This window comes from Eumetopias jubatus, unplaced genomic scaffold (assembly GCF_037043125.1).
Source record: "Eumetopias jubatus isolate StellerSeaLion01/CBP00866 unplaced genomic scaffold, mEumJub1_p1.0 scaffold_11, whole genome shotgun sequence".
Taxonomy (NCBI): Eukaryota; Metazoa; Chordata; class Mammalia; order Carnivora; family Otariidae; genus Eumetopias; species Eumetopias jubatus.
The window spans coordinates 101,933,473-101,955,391 of record NW_028274817.1 but is presented as its reverse complement, the minus strand read 5'-3'; the positions used below and the strand labels follow the sequence as shown (position 1 = coordinate 101,955,391).

Sequence of the window (21,919 nt, the reverse complement as noted above, 5' to 3'; positions counted from 1 at the left end):
ACCTAAAGCAAGTCTCTTTGTGTCATTATTCTTCGTTTTTATGGTTTGTAAACTACTTGCCCTTAAGCCCCTGTGCAGGAATCTTGTAAAAACATATGAAACCCTGGGTAAGGCTGATGGTATATATATTAGCCCATTTGTCAGATTTTATAGATTCTTTGAGTTTTGAGTCATTGTACCTCATTTTGCAAATCTTGAGAGTGAAATGAAGTGGTTGCTCTTCCTAGGGATGTTTTTGTGGTTTTAAGTGTTTGTGAAGTTGACTCATATCTTTAAATGACAAGTTCCTGTAACTGCAGAATAGAAATGACAATTCCTTAAGACAATGCAACTGCATTTCAGAGTACTGACCAGTAATGGTTGCCAAGTTCATGGAAACTAAAATGGAAGAAGCTGTTATCAAAGCCTAAAAGAATGAGACATCAATTGCCTCACTTAAATCAGTTTTGAATTCTAATTCTAGTATGTCATGTAAGGTGAGTGTGATTTAAAAACTCATATCATCCCACAGTTTCAGGGTAATGACTCACAACTACTTGGATATCAGAAAAGTTTTCCCCTCTTCCTTTCTAGGTTCTTTGGCTGGTCTAATAATTAAACTGATGTAAAATGGACTAAAAAGAGAGAAATAATTTCGTGCATACAAGAACCCCATAAAACATGAGACCCAAAGGCAATTAGGCCGTTGAGGCTTTTATGGCAACCTGAGGAATGATATAAGGGTCTGGGGTTCCAACGGGGAGGAGGGCAAGTCACAGGAAGAGAAGAAGAGCAGATAGCTGGTAGTCATATGTTTGCCAAGCCATGCCTATTAAGTCTTTCAGTTAAAAAGTTACCTCTGAGGGCGCCTGGTGGCTCAGTCAGTTAAGCGTCTGCTTTCGGTTTAGGTCATGGTCTCTGGATCCTGGGATCGAGCCCCACGTCAACTCTCTCTCTCTCAAAAATAAATAAAAAATCTTTAAAAAAAAGTTAAGGAAAAGTTATCTCTGGTAATAGCTCTCTTTCTGGGCTAGCCCCCCTACTTCAATTCTTTTAGACAGTTAAGGGAAGGGTAGAAGTTTTTCCTGAGTTTGCTGGGTCTTAATGGCCTTCAACTCAAAATAATCTACATGGCCAGGTGGCATATTTTGGGATGGCATGTTCTTTTCCTCTTCTACTAATTAGAAGTACGCTTCTAATTCTCCCCAGATGTGTATATTATTTAAATATGTCAGTATTGAAAGTAGCTTAAGGGACTACATTAAAGGTATCACAACAAAATTCTATATTGGCTATCTTCTTATGTTGACTGTTGTCAGTGGCAACTCAATAGTCACATAAAAACTGGTAATATTCAAATGTATTTTCAACTGTTAACTACTCACATACCAGTTTTAGTTTTCTCATCTTTAGAAGAGTGCAGTTAGAGTAAATGAAATTTCAAATCCATATCTTCTCTAATATGGGACTGTGTTTTAACCTACTTTTAACTGAATATTTGTAAACTGCTGCCCAAAATATTATTTATATAAAGAAAAGCTCAATAGCATTGTTAAATAATTCCTGCCAGACTTGCCTTGCTGAACTGGGCATCTATAAATGGTAGTTGAATAAATAGGTATGTGAATAAAAATTAGGCTAAAGAGTTTACCATGAAGACTCTTACTAGAACACAGATCATAAACCACCTTGGGCAACTCCATGCTAAACCGTCTAGATTCAAAGGCAAAATAAAAGCTACTTTGGACTGTTAGCATTTAAAGGTTTCAGTTACATGAAAACCTAATACACTAGAAAGAGATGCATAAAAATTTTTTTAACTGAAGTAGTAGTAGTGGTTATCTCAGGGTGGTGTGATCCTGTGTGACCTTTCATGTCTTCTCAGTATTCTTCTGTGATTTTCAAAGTCTCCACATTGAGCATGTTTCATAGAGTCAGAAAATAAAAAGAGAAAAAATAAATCTATTTTGGTACAGCCACTGAAAAATTTCAAAATGCTTACAGGAAACCTATTATTCATCTTTTTGCTGTCAAATCAAGTTATTTACACATTTAAAAATGTATTAAAACCTATTTGCTTCGATGTACCCTCTCACTCCCATTTTGTCTGTCTATATTAGAAAACATTAGGTTTGGGGGGACACCTGTACTTCTACATTATTTTCTCAAACCATTGCTAATTTCATGCACCAAAAATCAATACATAGAACAAGACGCTAAGATAATACCTTGGTCTTTATGAAGCAGGTCCACGTTATTGCCATTTTGGTAAAAGAAAATGCATTCCTGAAGACAGGCCCTTCCTATATCCCAACTACACAAACCATTAAACTATACAGACCACCCACTTTATTCTCAACTTTGTCATGGTTTAAGCAGCTGTTTACTGTTTGTTCCCTTCGGGGGAACCAAGGAATGCTAGATTCTGCTACCAGTAGTTCCCAAACCATGCCTATTTCTTTGAAGAGTATTAATGGGAGAAGAAAAAAATGTAAACAAGTGTTAATAAATTCTTGACACTCTCTCTTTACAAAATGAGAAAGGAAGGCAAACTTACCACTATTTGTCTTAGCACTCTTATGTTTTCAGGAAACAGAGAGCTATCAAAAAGATTCAAGAGAGATAAGAAATGGAATTTTCTCTTACTTCCGTTGAGGGAAATAAACCAGCGTATGGTTTGATTATTGTTTTTGCCTTAATAGTCTCTGGCTCTGTGGAATCACCAAGACTTTGAGTGACACTTGTCTCGTGAGAGAAACAAACAGCTTTTGCCGAACACATTTTATTCTAATGCTTTCAATAATTAGGAAATATATTAAAACCCTAAAGGGAGAAAATTGTAATAAATAACATAAAATTCGGAAGTTGATCAAAGCATCCCATTTTGTGTATTGCAATGCAATCAATTCTTACATATGTATAATATTTTATAAATCTACCTCCAACAGTTAAATATACTACAAATCATAATTTTTTTAGAAGGGTTCAGTGTTCCTGTAGAAAACATGGCTCCTTCTATTGGTTATCTAAGTAGTCCAGATGTTCTGGTTCTTTGGCCAATCCAAAGCATTCCCAGTGGAAGACCAAACTGTTCTAACTGTGCCAGTATATCCTCTGGTGGAGGATTGCTTTCAGGATAAACACCGCAGCCCTTAACAAAAAGGAGTAAAATGGCAATGCCACCTTCACTCTGACAATTTTCTCTCAAGAGACGTTTTGTAACATTCCATCTGTGCCTATTTGTATGACATGTTGAGAAGGAAATTCCTAGTAGAGGGAAAGCAAATACTTTTTCTTATAAGAGATTTTCTTTTTAGGCATCTGTGAAATTTGACACCTTGATAAACAGTAGCCCTATCTTCTAAGCTGATCACCTGAGGCCCATTTTGCTCTTTATTATAGCAGAGTCTCTTCCTTCTTTGTCTGGTTTCTCCCCATCATACTCAATCTTAGGAGACCTAAGATGAAGGAGTCCCCATCTGAATACTTTGTATGTTTGTATGTGTGTACAAATACATAGCTGTTCTGAGTACATCCCACATTATGGTCTTTAGATAAGCCGATTTCAAACACTGCTTTTACAATCCAACGGGGAAATGTTTTCAGCACTAAAGCTCAGTGTTAGTGATGCCACATTGTGCTTTTGGACACTATGTCAATTTTTCACGAGGAAGGATCACTGCCCTGTTTTTCTGACCTAATTTTGGGAAACCTGGTTTAATTGATACCATGAATCCTTCAAACAAATTTATTGACAAGGTGCAAGTTAGTTGCTTTGCAAAGAAAAGAAAGATAAACATGTTCTAGCAGAGAAATCAGAACAGTTAGTTGACTACCACCACCCATCACGCCATACATTTGCTTTCTCTGTACTCTGCACCAAACTTCTTGCCAAAAATCTTTGCAGGTACCGTCCCGGACTGTGCCACGGTGTCCGATCCCTAGCCCTAAAATCTCCCAGTAGAAACACAAACACCCTGAGTGAGTTGGTCACCTGACCTGTGGTCATGCTACTTAAAGTAAAGCATTTCTTTCACTTAAGATTGAAACTTAAGTGCACAATAGACATTAGCTTTCATTACTGTGTTATCAAATAATCTACTTATATGCCAGACTCTGCAACTAGGCATGAACCCCTTTAAGACAAGAAGCTTATTTTATTCATCATCTTATCGCTAGAACTCTAAGTACTACACCCGCTACATTGAAGGCATTTATTAAACAGAGAGTGAATGGATGGATGGATGGATGGATGGATGGATGGATGGATGGATGTGATGTGGTTTTTAGGATATAGGTGAGGTTTGGTGGGGTGGGGTCCGGAGCCAACGGCCAAGAAAGAATTCTTGAGACGTCTTTGGTGCAAAAAGGTGGTTTTATTAAAGAACGGGGATAGGACCCGTGGGCAGACAGAGCTGCACTGGGGTTGTGAGGAGCAATTGATTATATACTGTCGTGTTGGGGGAGGTAAGGAAAAAGGGAGGTTTTCAAAAGAACTTTCATATGCTAAAGAGGACAGACAAGATACCTGAGGTCTTGCCATTTTCAAGTTTAAGTTGTTTTTCTCTCTAGTAAAGCAATAACGTTAAGATAGTTGGGAGCTTCCTGGAAGAAAATCACACATATCCCACCCAGGAGTTGGGGGGTGGGGGGCAGGTTGCAGGGCGTCAGCTTATGCTTTGTCTTCAGCTAGCCTTCTGCTCCCTCATCAAATGAAAAGAAAAAACTGAATAACATTATCAAAGATGTAAACAATATATGATTGATTTCTAAATGCCAAGTGAATACAAAGTTTCCTAGTTCTCTAAGTCTATACTACACTATATGGTCATGAGATTTATGAATGAGAGAACATTTCTGTATTTGTATAGTTAAGTTGAGCATTTTTCTATAGAACGATGTTTTATTACCAAATTAACAGACTGCATATTAATAATTACACCTCATCAGTTGCTTGAACCTCATGACACGTTGGCTGGCTGGGAAGATGGCTTACAGAGATATTCTTGGAATTTTAGAGTGGGAATGCGTAAAAAACTAACTTTTTATTAGAAAATTGAGTTCTTAATCATCCAGTCATTGATTTATTCAACAGCTATTCATTGAGCACCTACTATGTGTCCGATAGTTTCCAAGGCACTTGAGATAGATCAGTAAAAAAAAAATATGGACAAGATAGACCAAAAAAAAAAAAAATGCTTAACCTTGATGGAATTTAAATTCCAGTGGGAGACAGATAATAAACAATAGTAAATTTATTAATAAGCAAATTAAATGCTATGTTATATCGTGAGTAATGTAACAAAGAAAGAAAGGGAAAGAAGAGGGGCACCTGGGTGGCTCAGTTGTTGGGCATCTGCCTTTGGCTCAGGTCATGATCCCAGGATCCTGGAATCAAGTCCCAAGTTGGGCTCCTTGCTCAGTGGGAAGCCTGCTTCTCCCTCTGCCTGCAGCTTCCCCTGCTTGTGCTCACGCTCTCTCTCTGACAAATAAATAAATAAAATCTTTAAAAAAATAAAAAAGAAAAATGGATGCAAAGTGCAGCCACAGGTTTGTGATTTGGAATGAGTGCTCCGTGGACCAAACTGAAAAGGTGTTATATGAGCAAAGACAAAGAAGCAAAGAGGGAGGCATACAGAAATCTGGTGGAGGAATATTCCAGTCCGAGGGAACAGCCACGGCAAAGGTCCTAAGGTAAAGCAATTTATAATGTAAAACTAAAAACAAAAGTAAATTACATAATGCAATATAGTAAGTCACCAAAAAAGCTACAGAAAATACATTTTCTAAGGAGATGGATCACTTTTGGAAAAGCTTCATTGAAAGCGTGGGTCTTTGCCTTGCTTCGCAGTACCAGTAGGGTTTTGGTAAATGAAAAGGGGAAGTTCTAGTCGGTCTGGAACTGGGAAAACACATGTCAAGTTCAGTTCACATTGGAGGGATGATTCCTGCGGGAGCTTAATTAGCTGCTTCAAGGAGTGAAGGACCGTGAATGCCAACATAAGGGTTTTGGTCTTTTTTCCATAAACATTGTAGATGGGCTAACAATTACTGAAGAAAATTCCAAGGCAAGGATGGCATGTTTTTGGAAGATTACACTGAAGGTTTTAGACAGATTACATCAGAGTGACTGTAAATAATAAAATTTTAAGTCAAATCTAATCAATACAAAACACTCTAATTACAATAGCACTTGCAATAATACGATCTTACCATTTGAGTTGTCTTTTATTTTTTAACTTTTTATTTTGAAAAAAAAAAAAAAACCCTGGAGACCTTACAGAAAAAATGCAAGAATAGTACAATAAATTTCCATATATCCCCTTCAACTAGATTCACCAATTATTAACATTTTGCCACATTTGCCTTACCTCTCTTAATGTGGGTAGATAAATAAAAAGATAGAGCTATACCATGTATACAATAGCACATAACATATTATTGGTGTTGTGTGAGAGTAAATTGCAGACATCATGGCTAAACTCTTTGGTGTGAATCTTCTGAAAACAGGGATGTTTTCTTACCTAACCAGAGTATATTTATCAAATTCAGGAAAATTGATAATGGTAGAATGCTATTACCTAATATACCATCTATATTCACTTTTAAAAGATCATCCCAATAATACCCCTTCTACTCTATTTCCCATCCAGGATTACACATTGCATTTAGTTGTCAAGTCTTAGTGTCCTTTAACCTGGGATGGTTCCTCAGGCTTTCTTTCTCTTTCACGGTGTTGGGAAGAAATTTTCTCTGTCCATCAAGGTCCTTGTAACTAAACATGAGACAGACTAACGGGAGAATATCAAATTTAGTAGGAGGAATCCACACAGTCAGGCAACAGGAGGCTTATCTGACCTTCCTGAGCTGCTAAGGGGAGGAGCTTGGGAAACAAAGGTTGGAAAACAAAGGGGTTTAGAAAACAAAGATTGCCCTGTTATGCAGATACATTTCTTAGGTGAAGATGAATCTCTGTTAATAGCTCTCTTCCTGGACAGGCTCTCCTTTCCAATGTAAATTTAGACAGGTGGGGAGGCAAAGGGCTTTCCCTGCATCTGCTGGAGATGGATTGCCTTTAACTCAAAATAATCTTCACACCAAAGGAACTGCTCTTGAACCCTACAATGGTTTGGACGTTCCTAAAGAGTAGAAGCTAGATTTTATTTTTTATACAATGTTTCTTAGTTTGAGTTTGCCTGATATGCCCTCCTTTTTTGGACATATACCTGTTTCTGGCTGGAATACTACATAAATGATATTGTGCCTTGTTAATGCATCACATCAGGAGTTGCATGATGTCGATTTGTCCCATTACTGGTGATGTTAATTTTGATTACTTCCTTGAAATGGTGTCCATTTTTCCCTCAATCGTTAATAAATAATCAGTGGGGAGGTACTTTAAAACAGTGTGAATATCCTGCCTCATCGATCTTTCACCCAATAATTTTAGCATCTGTTGATAATTCTTACCTGAATCAATTATTATTAGAATGGCTGAAACATGATGATTTCTAATTCTATCATTTCTTCCATTTTTACCAAGTGGCATCTTTCTGCTGTGGCTAAGGAAGAGCTTTTAATTTATTTGTTCGTGGAATCATGTTTTTTCAGTTACTGCCATTGTTCATCTTAACCTTGTCTTTTAATACATACGACTTAAGAATATTCCTTTCACTTCATAGGAAAAAGCAAAACCAAACTTAGTACCCTTCTCTGGTTGGGAAGAAGAAAAGCACGTTTAAGGGTAGGCTCTAGCTAACTGTAGAAAGAATGATGTATTTTTTTCCTCTAGTCTTCCATTTTATTTTTAAATTTTTAACAGTTTGTTAACATGTAACTCTTCAGTTCCTATGGCTTCTGGGAGCTGAGGCTAACTACGCCCTAATGATGGGTCCTAGCCAACAACCATATTTGCATTCTTGATTGACAGTAAGTAAAATTTAATTCGATACTTTTGCTGAAAGCCTCTTCCCAAAATGAAAAAATATACCACTTTGAAGGTAATCTTTTGCCCAGATGTTTGGTTGCACAGATCAAGCTGCCACGTTCAGAGACCATTTTCATTTTCCTTTTTATTATTATTGTTATTATTATTATATTATTATTTTGTATACCCTGCCTTGTTCCAAAAAGCACTTTTGCAAAAACAAAACTGCTATCTTTACATACTAGTTTATACCTTCCCAAAACGTTTTCTTGCTATTATGTGAATAGCAATTCAGCTTCTTAATGTGTTACCAAAAAAAAAATTATAACTGCTTCTAAATTGCATTGATGTATTGTAGAATTGAGTTGAATATCTTTGTAGGCTGAGCATAATTATCCTCCTGCCAGGAACAAATAAGTTATACTGCTCCAGAGAAATAAATATGCATATGAATTTATGTGGATGGATAAATCCTTATAAAGTTTAGCTCTTTATAACACAATGAGAGAAGAGGAAATGTACTTGGTGAGGCTAATGAATAAACTGGGATCATTAGATTGTCTATCATGCATTTCCCCCACAAAGTTGCACTTTACTGCATATAAATCAGGGCAGAGCATTTCAAAGGACTTTATAAAATGAATGAGGCAATTTTCGGCTAAACCATATAAGAAAAAGCCACCTGAAATCTTCAGTTCTACTTGAAACAAGATTATATATAGAAATACATATAGAGAAACAAAATGAAAACTCCAAGTGAAGAGTTCAAAAGTACATATCAACTTCGATTTACTTTGTTAACATCTTTACCTCTTCAAAGACATCTAGCAGATAAAGTTTGCCAACAATAAGACCAGGTACAGGCCAGTAGAAAATATAGGACCCCAAACTACACTAGGTAATTGCAGCAAGATTAGTGTAAACCAAATGCATTTATTATTTGCAATGTAATCCAATATATTAAGAGATGGCACGCGCTTTATTTTAATTAGCTGTTTCTTTTAAAGGGTTGCTTGGTCTAACTGTCTTGATAAGAAAAAATTGTAGTCATTGCTCAAAATGCTTGTAGCAAATCTAGTTTTAAATTGAAGCAATTTATTCCGAAAATAGTCTACTACCGCAGCAATAATCAATGTGTTTTTCCTTAGCCCAAACTGGAGCTTTCCAAAGACTATTGTTAATTGCCAGTAACTAAATGACTGCTGGTGCCCTTAAATGTAACTCTTTGGCACTTGTTCATTTGTTGTGTTTAACCAAATGCCAGTTTCCCTTAGGTTTTGCTGAGCGATTTTGCTTTACAATTTTCAATATTCAGTCTCAGTCCCTTAAAGGGGGTAGAGTCTATCATTTTAACCAAATAACACAAAGGCTAACCAGATTTTTAAAAGGTCTGCACTTTCTCTTTCCATCTTTTGATGTTGAATTGTGCTGAAATGGAATCTTTTTATTTTTTAAATGCTGCCACTCCAGGCAACTTGAACTTGAGCTAAAAAGCAGGTCCCATTTCAAAGGGAAAATGACATTTGCTGGGGCAACACCTTTCACATTGTAATGTAAAGATAAAATACAGCAGTGGGCCCCGAATCATTTCTTTTAAGTGTAACAGAATTTAACCCCTAGTAATTTTGTCCTGACCCAATGTGTATAAGCAATAATAGGTAGCACTCATATTAATGAATGCGTCCAGCTTGGAGCAAAAGAATGTGGAAACTAAATCTAATACGCCATTTTCTTTGGGGGAGTTTACACATGGTTTATAAACCAATGTGAAAAACTTATATGGGAAAATTTTTAACCTCCCACATTTATAATATGAAGGCATGTAAATTACTCTTGCATAGAAATAATGTAGTAACTGAGGAGCGGGCACTGGTGTGTGGACTGTGGGGAAAGACACATTTCTTTTCTGACTTCCAAGAACACTGTAAGAACACTAGGCTTCTGCATGTAATACTACAGAAGTATCTGGGGAAAATTTGAGGTACTCTGTGGATCTCAGGATAAATTAGCTCCTTGAAAATGCCGTTTCTTTGGACCTGGTCTTGGTCTCCATCTTATTAGTAAATGACTGTCCTGTGGCTCAAGAAGACTTACTCTTGCTTATTGCCCATACTCTAGGTTTATATAACTTTGCCATTTGTACCTTGAAGGATATATTCATCGGACACTAGACCATTTCTCTAGTTGCTAAGCCACATCAACCCTGCTGTCTTTTTCTCATTACATTTCAGACAGTACTATTTATTGGCCTACTATATAGTGTATTTGAGGTAGTGTATATAATTATTTGAGTAGCTCTTGACTTCTAGCAATAGGGATAATTCACATGCGGGCAATGACTTCTCTAAAAATAAGAAGGACTTACTTTCATACCATTTTTCTCTAACTTTTGCATATTCAGTGTTTAAAAGTGTGTAGAGAACAGTCTTATAAATGCCATCTGAAGAAAATGAGAATTCTGCTTATTACATTAATAGGATCATGTCTCGGGCACAGTTTTGGGTTGTTTCAAAAGCTCTTCCACTAGACATGGGCATGGGAAGGATGCTGCTTGTCCAGGCCTGGTGCCACGTCTCCAGAATCCAGGGGTGTGCTTGGCGCCAACATAGAACCATTCCCAGCCTGGGGAGATATCTACAGTAGACCAGCTGTCCCGACTCCAGCTTTCTTTACAGCTTCTCCCCACATAAGCCTCCAGTTAGAATTTATAGTGTCTATTTTTTTTTAATCCAAGTTTTAAAGAATTGAAGTGTGATTAACATCAGGTAAAATGCATAGATGGTAAGTGTTCAGTTCGTTGAGTTTTGACAACGTATATACTTGTATATCCATACCTGAAAAATGATACAGAATATTTCTTTTACCCCAGCAAGTTTCCTCTTGCCCCTTTCCAATAAATTTTCCTATCACTCATCCACAAAACATCCATTTTGTGATTTCTATCACTATGGTTTCTTTTGGCCTGTTCTTGTACTTCATTTAGACAGAATTATACAGAAGCTATTACTTTGTCTGGTTTCCTTCACCTAACATAATTTTGTGAGATTCATGCATGTTGCTTGTATCAGTAGTTTATTCTTTTTACTGCTGAGTATATTCTGTCATATGGACATACAGCAGTTTGTTCAGTATCTCCTGTTAATGAACGTTCAGGTTGTTTTCAGTTGTGGCTACTATGAATAAGACTACTCTGAACATTCTTGAACAGGTCTTCCTGTGGACATCTGCTTCTATTTCCTTGCGTAAATACTTAAGAATACAATTGCTAGTCATAGGGTAGATTCACAGTTAACCTCATCAGAAACTACCCCAAATTGTCTAATATAGTGGTACCACTGGGCTCTTCCACTAGCAAAGTTTGAGAGTACAAATTAAGCATTGTCCATTTTTTCCCAATTCTTTTCTCATGCAAGAAATTTTAGGGTGATAAATTGCAAGTGTTCAATGCATTAAATTAGAAAACACAATGAATCTGAAAAGAAACCACAATCCAAATGTTTATCTCTCCCTTCATATCCAGTATAATTTAAATCAGATGATTTGGGTGTATAAATTAGCCCATGGGCATAAGTTAGTTTTATGCAGGTTTCTCTGTGTGGTGGAGTTAACTCATATACTGAGAAAACCGGGCCCAGTGCACCCTACAGAATTATCTACCCGCTTATCCTTTCTGTTCACATAGGAATGGGAAAACATTATATTGAGGAGCTTTTTGTATTTCACTCCTGGAACTTTTGTAGTACTATCTTGTGTAGGCCCTCAACAAGATTCAACAGTTAATGTTGTCTGATATTTATAAATACAAAATGTAAAAATTTCCAGGAGGTGCTTTTCAGTATTTTACTTTCCATATTAATTCACTTAGACCCTAAAAGATCTAATAACTCATTTTATTTTTCTTCCTTAAATTCATAAAATCCAAGCACTTTTAATAAGATTTTCTTCTCTTTCCCATTTAATTTTAATAAGAGCATAAAATACACTTGATTAAATGGTAGTTATATATGGTTTTTGATAAAACTCTTGAAATAAAAATGAAGGAGTAGACAATGAAAAATATGGCTGAGTTTTGTTCTGTAATTATCACGGGAAAAGTGACATCACACGCAAACACACACACACACACACACACACACACACACACACATGCACAAACACAAAATGTTCTTGTGAGGAAACGATATCCATGCTTTTCAAATTATTTGTCACTGATACTGCATCATACCCATGATGACTTCACCCCATTTTTGAGATCTCAGGAGTGATCTTGTAACACAAGAGTAGTTGTTACTGCAAAACCATAAATTATTTTAAAGTTTTCAGTATAAGCCTGCATTAACTATGCAATGAAATTAGATAACCCATTGACAGATTGTAAATGAAAACATCAAAAATACCACTATTTTAGAGCCATAATTTCAGAAATTTTTATATTTAGTGATAATTAAGGAAACTAACACTTTTCAAGGTAGTCATCAACTGTAGCGAACAGTGGCTGCCCCTCAATAACATTTGGACTGTGGTGATCAAGAAGACAGCAGGCATACATGGGCACTTAAAGTGAACTTCAAAATCTGCATTCTGGGGCGCCTGCCTGGCGCAGTCGGTTGGGCAAGGGACTCTTGGCTTTGTCTCAGGTCGTGATCTCAGGGTCATGAGATAGAGCCTCCTGGCGAGGCCCACGTCACTGAACGTGGGGTCTGCTTGAGATTCTCGCTCTCCCTCTCCCTCCACCCCTCCCACTCATGCTCTCGCTCTCTCTCAAAAAACTTTTTAAAATTCTGTGCATTCTGGCTTAATGTTTAAAAATCAGTAGCCTTGATTTTGTCACAATGTCTATGAGTGCTAAAGGAGAAAAAAAGAAGTGGATGTTTTATCCCTGGAAATGCCTGATAATTTTTTAATGTAATGTGGATATTCAATAGGAAAAAGAGAACAAGTATGTAGTGAGTGGCCAGAAAAATCCCTCTTTTGAATAGAATGTAGCAACCTGCCTAGTAAAGGGGGGGAAACAAGCGAAAAGAAAAATGTCTAAGCAGCTTCGCGAACGGAAACTACTACCAACTTGTAGTCTGCTGTGACAGCCACTAGGGGGCCTACTTTTTAAGCCCAAGTATTCGGCCTCCAGTACTGTGATGGGCCACCCTGGCGTCACTATTCAGAGAGGTAGAGAACGGGAGTCTCCTCGCAGGAGGCAGCAGGTATTCCTCAGGGAGTCCACCCAACACTCTGTGAAACAGTCCACACCGCCCTTCAGGAACTGCGTTGTTGGAACCCTTACGACCCCCGAGCCCCATCCCCTAGGTGACAGCTCAGGAGGGAAGGACCAAGATTCACATTGATGAGTTCAGAAGCTGTCCTGGCTTAAAGGCTTTATATCGCCAAGCCTAGTTTGCAGGATTCCCACAAGGGATATGTTTATAGGAGTTACTGTACTCAGGCAAGCTCAGAATCATAGTTTCCAAACAGGTGTTTTTATAATTCTTTCGGTCCAAATGCAATCTACCGTTTTTACCATAAGCAATGTCGCTTAGCAACACAGTTACCACAAACCACCTTATGTGGTTACCAAGGAAACAGAGCTAGAAAGGTCAAATTCTCATGCAGAAAGGGAAGGGGTTGTGTCAATCCATTACCTACATCTGGTCTCATCCACATAACTGTGAAATCAAGTTGAAATTGTGATTTGGGATGTGAATATGGTATAATTCCCTTTTGTGATTTTTTTCCCCCTAGAGCTAATGTACACAGTTGAACTTGCTGGAGGGCTTGGTGCTATCCTTCTGCTGCTTGTTTGCTTGGTGACCATCTACAAGTGTTACAAGATAGAAATCATGCTCTTCTACAGGAATCATTTTGGGGCCGAGGAGCTGGATGGAGGTAAGATGAGTTCCCTCTTTTTAATGTTCTCTCTGAATATTCTTACTTGTTTCCTGCCTTTGTTTTATTGAGGGCCAAGAAAAGTTCCCTGCCTTACCACTAAAAGCAGCTCTTATCATCTTTCCACATTCAGTTTGTAAATACATCTTTTACACGGAACTGTACGTGTGATGCTTGAGAGCCAATAGGAAATTTCCTCCGACAGTTGTAAAGCAACACCTACCCTTTTTAGAATCCTACGCCAAGTAGCACTTGCGGATGACAAAGGCTGATTGTAGCGCTATCAGAGTGTTCGCTTTCTCTCACCTTGTAATCAGTCCTGAAAGGCCCACTTTACTTTTCGATAGGTGAGGAGGGCCTCTTTTGTGTTCCCTAGCCCGGCGGTTTGAAGTGAATCTCAGTTTGTCCTTTGCTTAGACTGACCAGCTCTAATAAACTGTGCTAAATATTTTAGAATTCATAGCAGTCTTTTCAAGCTTGTTTATGTAGCTATATTTAGACGGATGAATCTTTATTCCAAGTGTGGACCAACAGATAATACAGTGCCCAAGCACATTGTTTTCATAATAATACATCTACTATTTTTCCTCGAATGGGATGAGTAAGTGTTGTTTTCATGAAAATCGTAATAAGGATTTGCCCCCTCTGGTCAGTTGTGAATCTGTGCGCACTCTAAAAGGAATTTGGGGTCCTTAAAATGGAGGTCCATGAACCACCCATTAGAGGACTTAAGTTTTGTTTTTTGTTTTTTGGGTTTTTTATTTTGGTCATTTGAAAGTGATCTGTACAGAAGGTAAATTCGCAGTAGAGGAAGCATCTGCAAACTCACGTACACAGTGCAGATGGTAATGATTTCTTGATCATATTTATACATTTTTTTCTCACAACTGTCACTTTTGCTCTAAGTGGCACGAAGAAAAATGAAGGGATCGGCCATGTTCCCACCTTTCCAGGATCCTCTGGACTAAATCCACAGGTAGCACTGTGGGTTGTGAGGCTTGTGAAGAGGAGTCGTTGACCCAGGCTGTGTAACCTTCTGCCCGTCCCATGAGGATGAAGTCCATGCGCGGCACGTCTGGGGCTTTTTACATTTTTAAGTGTTGATTTGCACTTGTTTCTAACTTTCTTGCCTGCGTGTGCAGAGTGTTAAATTTTTTGGCTACTCCTTCAAAGAGATAAGAGAAAATTGTCAATGTCAGGGCTATTGTTGAATGAGTACCAAGCAAAGTGCTTGATATTCTTAAATCATTCTTGCTAAGGCTCAAAAACTTCTGACATCAATATTATAATCTCCATTTTACTGATAAGGCAACTGGGGCTCCCAGAGATTAGATAATGTACTGATGAAGATAACACAAGCATTACTATAAGTGGCCAAGATGGAATTTGAAAATAGGTCTATGTCCAAAGCATCTATTTTATTGAACCTTGAGTCCCTACCCTTTTAAAATATTTAATATGTTCAGTATAATCTAAAGATCTGATGTTGTTTGTACAGTTCACACATTAGAAGATGTTTGAAAAAGCAGATTACCCAAACATCTCACTTGATCTATTAACCCCGTTTGGAATATGTTTAGTTTGTGTTCTGAATGAGATGAACGATTTCCCCCAAACTATCTGTTTCCAGTACAGTTTTTCTTTTCTTTTCTTTTTAAAGATTTTATTTATTTATTTGACAGAGAGAGACACAGCGAGAGAGGGAACACGAACAGGGGCAGAGGGAGAGGGAGAAGCAGGCTCCCCGCTGAGCAGGGAGCCCGATGCGGGACTCGATCCCAGGACCCTGGGACCATGACCTGAGCCAAAGGCAGACGCTTAATGACTGAGCCACCCAGGCGCCCCACATTGCAGTTGTTCTTTGTCATGTTTTGAATGGTAGAAGATTCTGGATAGTTTACATGCCTCTAAACCTTAGTCATATCCCCTTAGATCTTTCTACACATGCTATTATGGTTGAATAATTATCTACTCTTCCATTGGAAAATTTCTCTGACATCATCACATTCCCATTCTTCATAGCTCTGGATAGTTTACATGCCTCTAAACCTTAGTCATATCCCCTTAGATCTTTCTACACATGCTATTATGGTTGAATAATTATCTACTCTTCCATTGGAAAATTTCTCTGACATCATCACATTCCCATTCTTCATAGCTCTCCCACAGTCCTTTCTTCTTCCCCAAAGAAAACGTAACTGTTAAGAAGAGACCCCAGGCTTTTCATATTCTTGATTAGGCTTAAAAAAATGGAATTCAGAAGTCAAAATTTTAGTGTTGCCTTCTTGATTCTTGGCCACCACATTAGCTCCCCTAAAAGGGGAATACATAAAATACTCTTGGATGTAAGGAAAGGCAAAGAGTATGAAGAAGAATAGGGAAAGTTTAGTTAATATTTTGAGGCAATGTCTTACTCTGGTGACATAATAATAGATTCATTGACTATTTGTTGACTATTTATTAAATAGCAAGTGCTATGTTGGCTACTTGGTTGATACTCAGAGATTCACACAACTAGAAAGACAGAATTTAAGCCCAGGTCCAAATAACTCCAAATTCCAAGAATTTCAGCCCTTGTATCAGACTGGGAGATGAAGTATTTGGTGTCAGGAACACATCCATGCAATTCCTTTTGGATCATTATGATAGGCCTTCCCTGACTATATCAGTTCTGCATCAGGATTCTATTCTTCCAAGATAGAACGTACTGATGCTTGGCTCTCTTGGTTTGTTCACCTCACTCCTTGTCCCCCTCTACATAACTTTACATTTCATTGTTTCCTCTGGATCCAGGTCTTAGCACTTCTCATTCTACAATACTCACTTTTTTGGATCACACTTACAACCCTATCTTCAATTGCATTAGCCGGTAAATAGCCCCTAAATCTAAGTGTCCTTCTCCCAGTTCTCTTGTTTTATTATCACCTAATTGTCCCTATTGAAAATGGACTGTTTCCTCAATCAATTGCAGCTCCTTGTCCAAGCCTCCTACACTACTTTCTTGGTCTTCATTCTCTACCCTTCCATTTTATCCTCCACACTCAGCCAGACTTCTCTTTTTAAGTACACATTTACTGTGATTTTTAGCAAAAACAAAAAAAGATAGGCATGCCTGTATGGCGCCTGCCAGAGCAAGTCCAGCCTTTTTAGCTCAGAAAACAACTGTCATTGCAAGGTGACTCAACTTACGATTGTAGCCTTGCCTCCTCTGTGGAATCTGACCATGCAGAGTTCCAGTTAGAATGAGATGCTGGTCTTTGGAAAAACAGAACCGTTGAGAACTGACCCAAGACACCGCAGTAATGCCTAATTCTAAGATCTTTTTAGGTAAACGAGGTAACTCTAATGGTTAGGGGCGGCAGAAGGTTAACTACTCTCCCACCACCTTGGTTCCATTACATACTGGAAGAAAATTTGGACAAATTCTGTTGCATATGCCTTTATCAACAAACAAACGTAGAACCCATCCTATAAACTGGAAGACGTTCCAACTCTCTGTTGTGTGTCTGTGTGTGTTCCCAAAAAACTTACAAGAAAGTTTCCCCTGAGGCAAATATGACAATATACCAGTGGCAGGATTAGGCTCATTATGTAATGACATCTAAGAATATTCTTCATCTGAACACAGGACTATTTTGGAATCATGTCTGGAAAAGTTTCCCTAAGGGGGCAGGCCAATGGCTCTACTAGATACTTGTAGGGCTATGATGTGTCTCTGCATTAAGTTAAGTAGTCCCAGTGTCTTGAATAGCACTGATTTTACCATGGAGAGTCCATTTCCAAGATCCATTATATTTAGTAAAAAGCCACTAATTTTAGCAATCAAATCTGATTTCTAACATCTGTTGTGCTAATTAACAAAGTGTCTACTTTTGATCAGAAATAGAGATAGTCGAAGCTTGTAGAGGCTGCCTCTGGAGTGTTGCCTTAGTCTAATTAAAATACTAGCTGACCATCCTGATAAAGGCAACCTGCTGTCTCTAAGCAGAACTTATACTAACACAATATACCAATATCTGTGCTGAAATAAGTACAAAGAAAATAGAGTTATCATGACAACATCGGAGTCCTTTGCTTCTCTATGCCTCTGCCTGTGATTTCCCTTACACTTTTGTTTAAAGCTCATATAAAGGTAGTCCGTCCTTCCTCCCTCCCTTCCTTCCTTCCTTCCTTCCCTTTCTTCCCATCTCTCCTTCTCTCTCTCATACACAGTTCATATTTTCCCTCTGACTTCTAAAGATTTCCCTTATCATCCCAAGGTCCAGTTATTTTCTCCTTCATCTTTACAAAAATGGCACTTTAGACACATCTTAAATAGTCCTTTTTCTTTTGAGTAATGAGCGCTCACTAGTGAATGCTTACTACTTGTAGAACACTGTGATTTCAAGATTCCTTATGTCATTTATTTATTTCCATTAAAGGAAGGCTCAAAGACCAAGTCATGAAGGAAAGAATTATTACTTCAAAATTTTGAAAAATTGTCTAGATTTTGGAACTGGCTCTGTAAATAAAAAACGTAATAGATATACAAAGAAAAACAAGGTTGTAAAGTCAGAGGTAGTCCACTAATAGGAGAAAACAGAAAACACCGGCTCTCCTACATGATGATTATCATATCGGTAGATGTTGGTAAGGTCGTGGGTAAGTTTTCACTAGGAAGTAACTTAGTGAAGAGATTTAAGGTTTCATTTTGCAGGGAGGATCTAGTGCTAGACAAGGTGAATCTACTTTATGTTTGTTCTTCTCAGAGTGCTAACTTTCAATTTTGGTTTTATCTCCTGCCTATGGGGTATGAGGTGCCAGCTTACTCATAATCACGGCAGGGCAGGCTTATAAGAAAACTAATCACTATTTTATTTTTTTTTTAAGATTTTATTTATTTATTTGACACAGAGAGAGAGAGAGAGCACGAGCAGGAACACAAGCAGGGGGAGTGGGAGAGGGAGAAGCAGGCTTCCCGCAGAGCAGGGAGCCCGATGTGGGGCTCGATCCCAGGACCCTGGGATCATGACCTGAGCCGAAGGCAGACGCTTAACGACTGAGCCACTCAGGTGCCCCTGTAATCACTATTGTAAAGATGAAAAAGAGAACTCTTCTAGTTCTACTTTAGGAGTTATTACAGGTATTGGACAAAATGAGTTAGAGTGATCTTTCATAATCTCCACCCCTTGACCCTTGAAAGATGTGACCATCTGTTCCATTTCACGCTTATGAAACAAATTGGTATTTACATCATCTTAGGTCATAGAATTTATTTTTCTATCTCCTTCAGTTACAGGGTTATTGACTATTAATAGTTCCCGGAACTATTGTCCTCATGTCCATCAGTGAAACAGTACTTTTGTAAATCATTTAGAAACCCTGTAGGGGTTTTTTGCTTTTGTTTTTGTTTGGTTTGTTGGTTGGTTGGTTTGTTGGTTGGTTGGTACTGATTAGATAATTTGTACACACATAAACAATCTAGAATGTGTTTTTGGGTTCCAGAAGGAGAGACCTGTAGTTGTTTTTGGTATACAATTTGCCCAAAGTCATAAACTGTTTAGTAGGAAACAAGCCTTCTCATCTCCAACCCTTTGTTCCCTATATACCACTCTGCTAATTCTTACCCTCTTAAGATTTATAACATCTACATCTGCCTACTGCCCCCTCAAGGATGCAAGGGAAGGAAATTAATATCTACTGAAGACCTCCTTTAGGCCAGGCATTTTGCTATATGGCAGGGGCCTATTTCATGCTAGATATCTACCTTAAGAAGGTGCTGTTTTATAGATCAGGGAACATAGTCTCAAATGAGTGAAATTAAAATTAATGACAGTCAAGATTTGACCTCAGCTGCTGGGGTTTTTTTGGGTTCACTATATCATGACGTATATATTTTTTAATTAGTATCACATTTCGGTCTTTGAGACCCTATGTATTCAAATAGTCCAGAAAAGTACCAAGTAACAAAACAAGTAAACTAGAACAATATTGCAAAAATTACAAGGTGTAAAACTCAAGCAGTTTTATTTTATTTTAGAATTTGATTGCCAGATGTTAACATGGCAGGATTGAAATGCAAAGTGAAATTTATTAAAACAATGATATTTGATAATCACAAAATCAAAATATAAAGATTATATGACTAATGTTTATTTATTCAATGATATATCATCCATTTCTACAGTTTTTTACTGAAAATTTCTATCTTGGGAATGTAAGAAAACATGAAGGCAAATCGGAGACACAATAAAGAAATGTGGCTTAATTAAAAAAACTCATTTATTCAAATTATATCAATGCTAATTTTTTAAAAGATTTTATTTATTTATTTGCCAGAGAGATAGAGAGAGAGCACAAGTAAGCACAGTGGCAGGCAGAGGGAGAGGGAGAAGCCGACTGTACGCCGAGCAGGGAGCCAGATGTGGGGCTCCATCCCAGGACTCCAGGATCATGACCTGAGTGGAAGGCAGCCGCTTAACTGACTGAGCCACCCACGCGCCCCAATGCTAATTTTTAATGATCACATATTTCTATGCTAATATGCCACATGAAAACATAGAAAGTCATCTTTTAAAATGATTTTAAGATTTTATTTATTCATTTATTTTGGAGTGAGAGCGAGAGAGAGCATGCATGTGGGGGAGGGGCGGAGGGGGAGGGAGAAGGAGAGAGAGAATCTGCTTGCGGACTCCCAAGCAGATTCCGCACTGAGCTCGGAGCTGGTTGCAGGGCTGGATCCCATGACCCTGAGATCATGACCTGAGCCAAAACCACAAGTCAGATGCTTAACCAACTGAGCCACTCAGGCACTCCAAAAATCACCTTTTAGCATAAAACACATTATTGATCATTGAGCCCTCCTCAAGCCTCATTTTGGTAACCCATGTGCTGAATGATGGCCTGTCACTAGTCAGTTTCACGTACGAAAGTAAAAAATATTTGAGAACAATTTTTTTTAAATGGCCAGCTGCCAATAACATCTGACAACTGTTCAGTAGATGTTTAAAAGTTAAAAACTCCCAAACACCCAAATGTCAATCTCAAGCCATTTATATTATCAGTAACTCGCTTTCCTAGCCCATATCCAATATAGCCACCACCTTCATCTTCAGAATGGAATCTGCAATCTACATTTTCTTTTTTTTAAAGATTTTATTTATTTATTTATTTATTTACTAATTTATTTATTTGAGTGAGCGAGAGAGTGTGCAAGCACATGAGCGGGGAGAGGGGCAGAGGGAGAGGAGAGAGAGAATCCCAAGTAGGATCCATGCTGAGTGTAGAGACTGAGGCAGGGCTCAGTATCAGGACCTTGAGATCATGACCTGAGTCAAAACAAAGAGTGGGACACTTAACCGAGCCACCCAGGCGTCCCTCCAATCTACATTTTCTTAGAAGTTTCATTGTTCTAAAAAAATCCATGAATCCTTTGGCTTCTCAGTCCTCCTAAGGAGCATTGACTAATATTCTCTCATATGTCAAAGAGAAAAATATTTATCATTTTTCCAAACTACTTTTTCATCACTGATAGTTTCATATTTTCCTTCTCTCATCAAGGTTTTCATAAATAGTATTTTAAATTCATAGTTTTATTTCCTAACTCTCCAGAGTCCAAACTTCTTTTTTCCCCCCTCAGATATTTTTTTTAAATAAAAATATCATGGTTAATTCAGTCAGTGGAAGGAGAAAACTCTACTGGACCAGTTGGTTGACTTCAAGTAACAAAGTAACTAGCTGATTGATAGGTCTTGCTGTTTTTTGTTTATTCTCCCTCCCCCAGATTTATTGTTAACTATAGTTATATTTTATCCCCAGAATTATTTATTCACAATGATTGCTACAATGTTGGTTAACACACCTATCACCTCACAGAACCGCTATTTTTTTGTAGCAACATTTTAAGACATAACCTCTCAGCAACTTTTAAGTATATAAAATATAGTATTGTTAACTATAGTCACCATTCTGTATATTTTATCCCCAGAATTATTTACCTTATACCTGGAAGTTTATACCCCTTGACCAACATCACTCTCTTTCCCCTCCTCCCCAGCCCCTGGCAACCACCACTCTACTCTGTTTCTGAGTTCAGCTGTTTTTATTCTGCATGTAAGTGAGGTCATACAGTATTTGTCTTTCTTTGTCTGACTT

At 37.9% G+C, this 21,919-nt stretch overlaps 1 protein-coding gene across 1 annotated transcript in view; it reads left to right on the top strand.

Moving 5' to 3' along the window:
* The window catches only part of IL1RAPL1 (interleukin 1 receptor accessory protein like 1), a 686,391-nt gene that overhangs the window by 650,140 nt on the left and 14,332 nt on the right, over window positions 1-21,919 (top strand). The window contains exon 8 of the mRNA XM_088028576.1: window positions 13,643-13,786. Within this exon, the coding sequence (XP_087884702.1) occupies window positions 13,643-13,786 (144 nt within the window). The remainder of the gene's footprint in view (window positions 1-13,642; window positions 13,787-21,919) is intronic.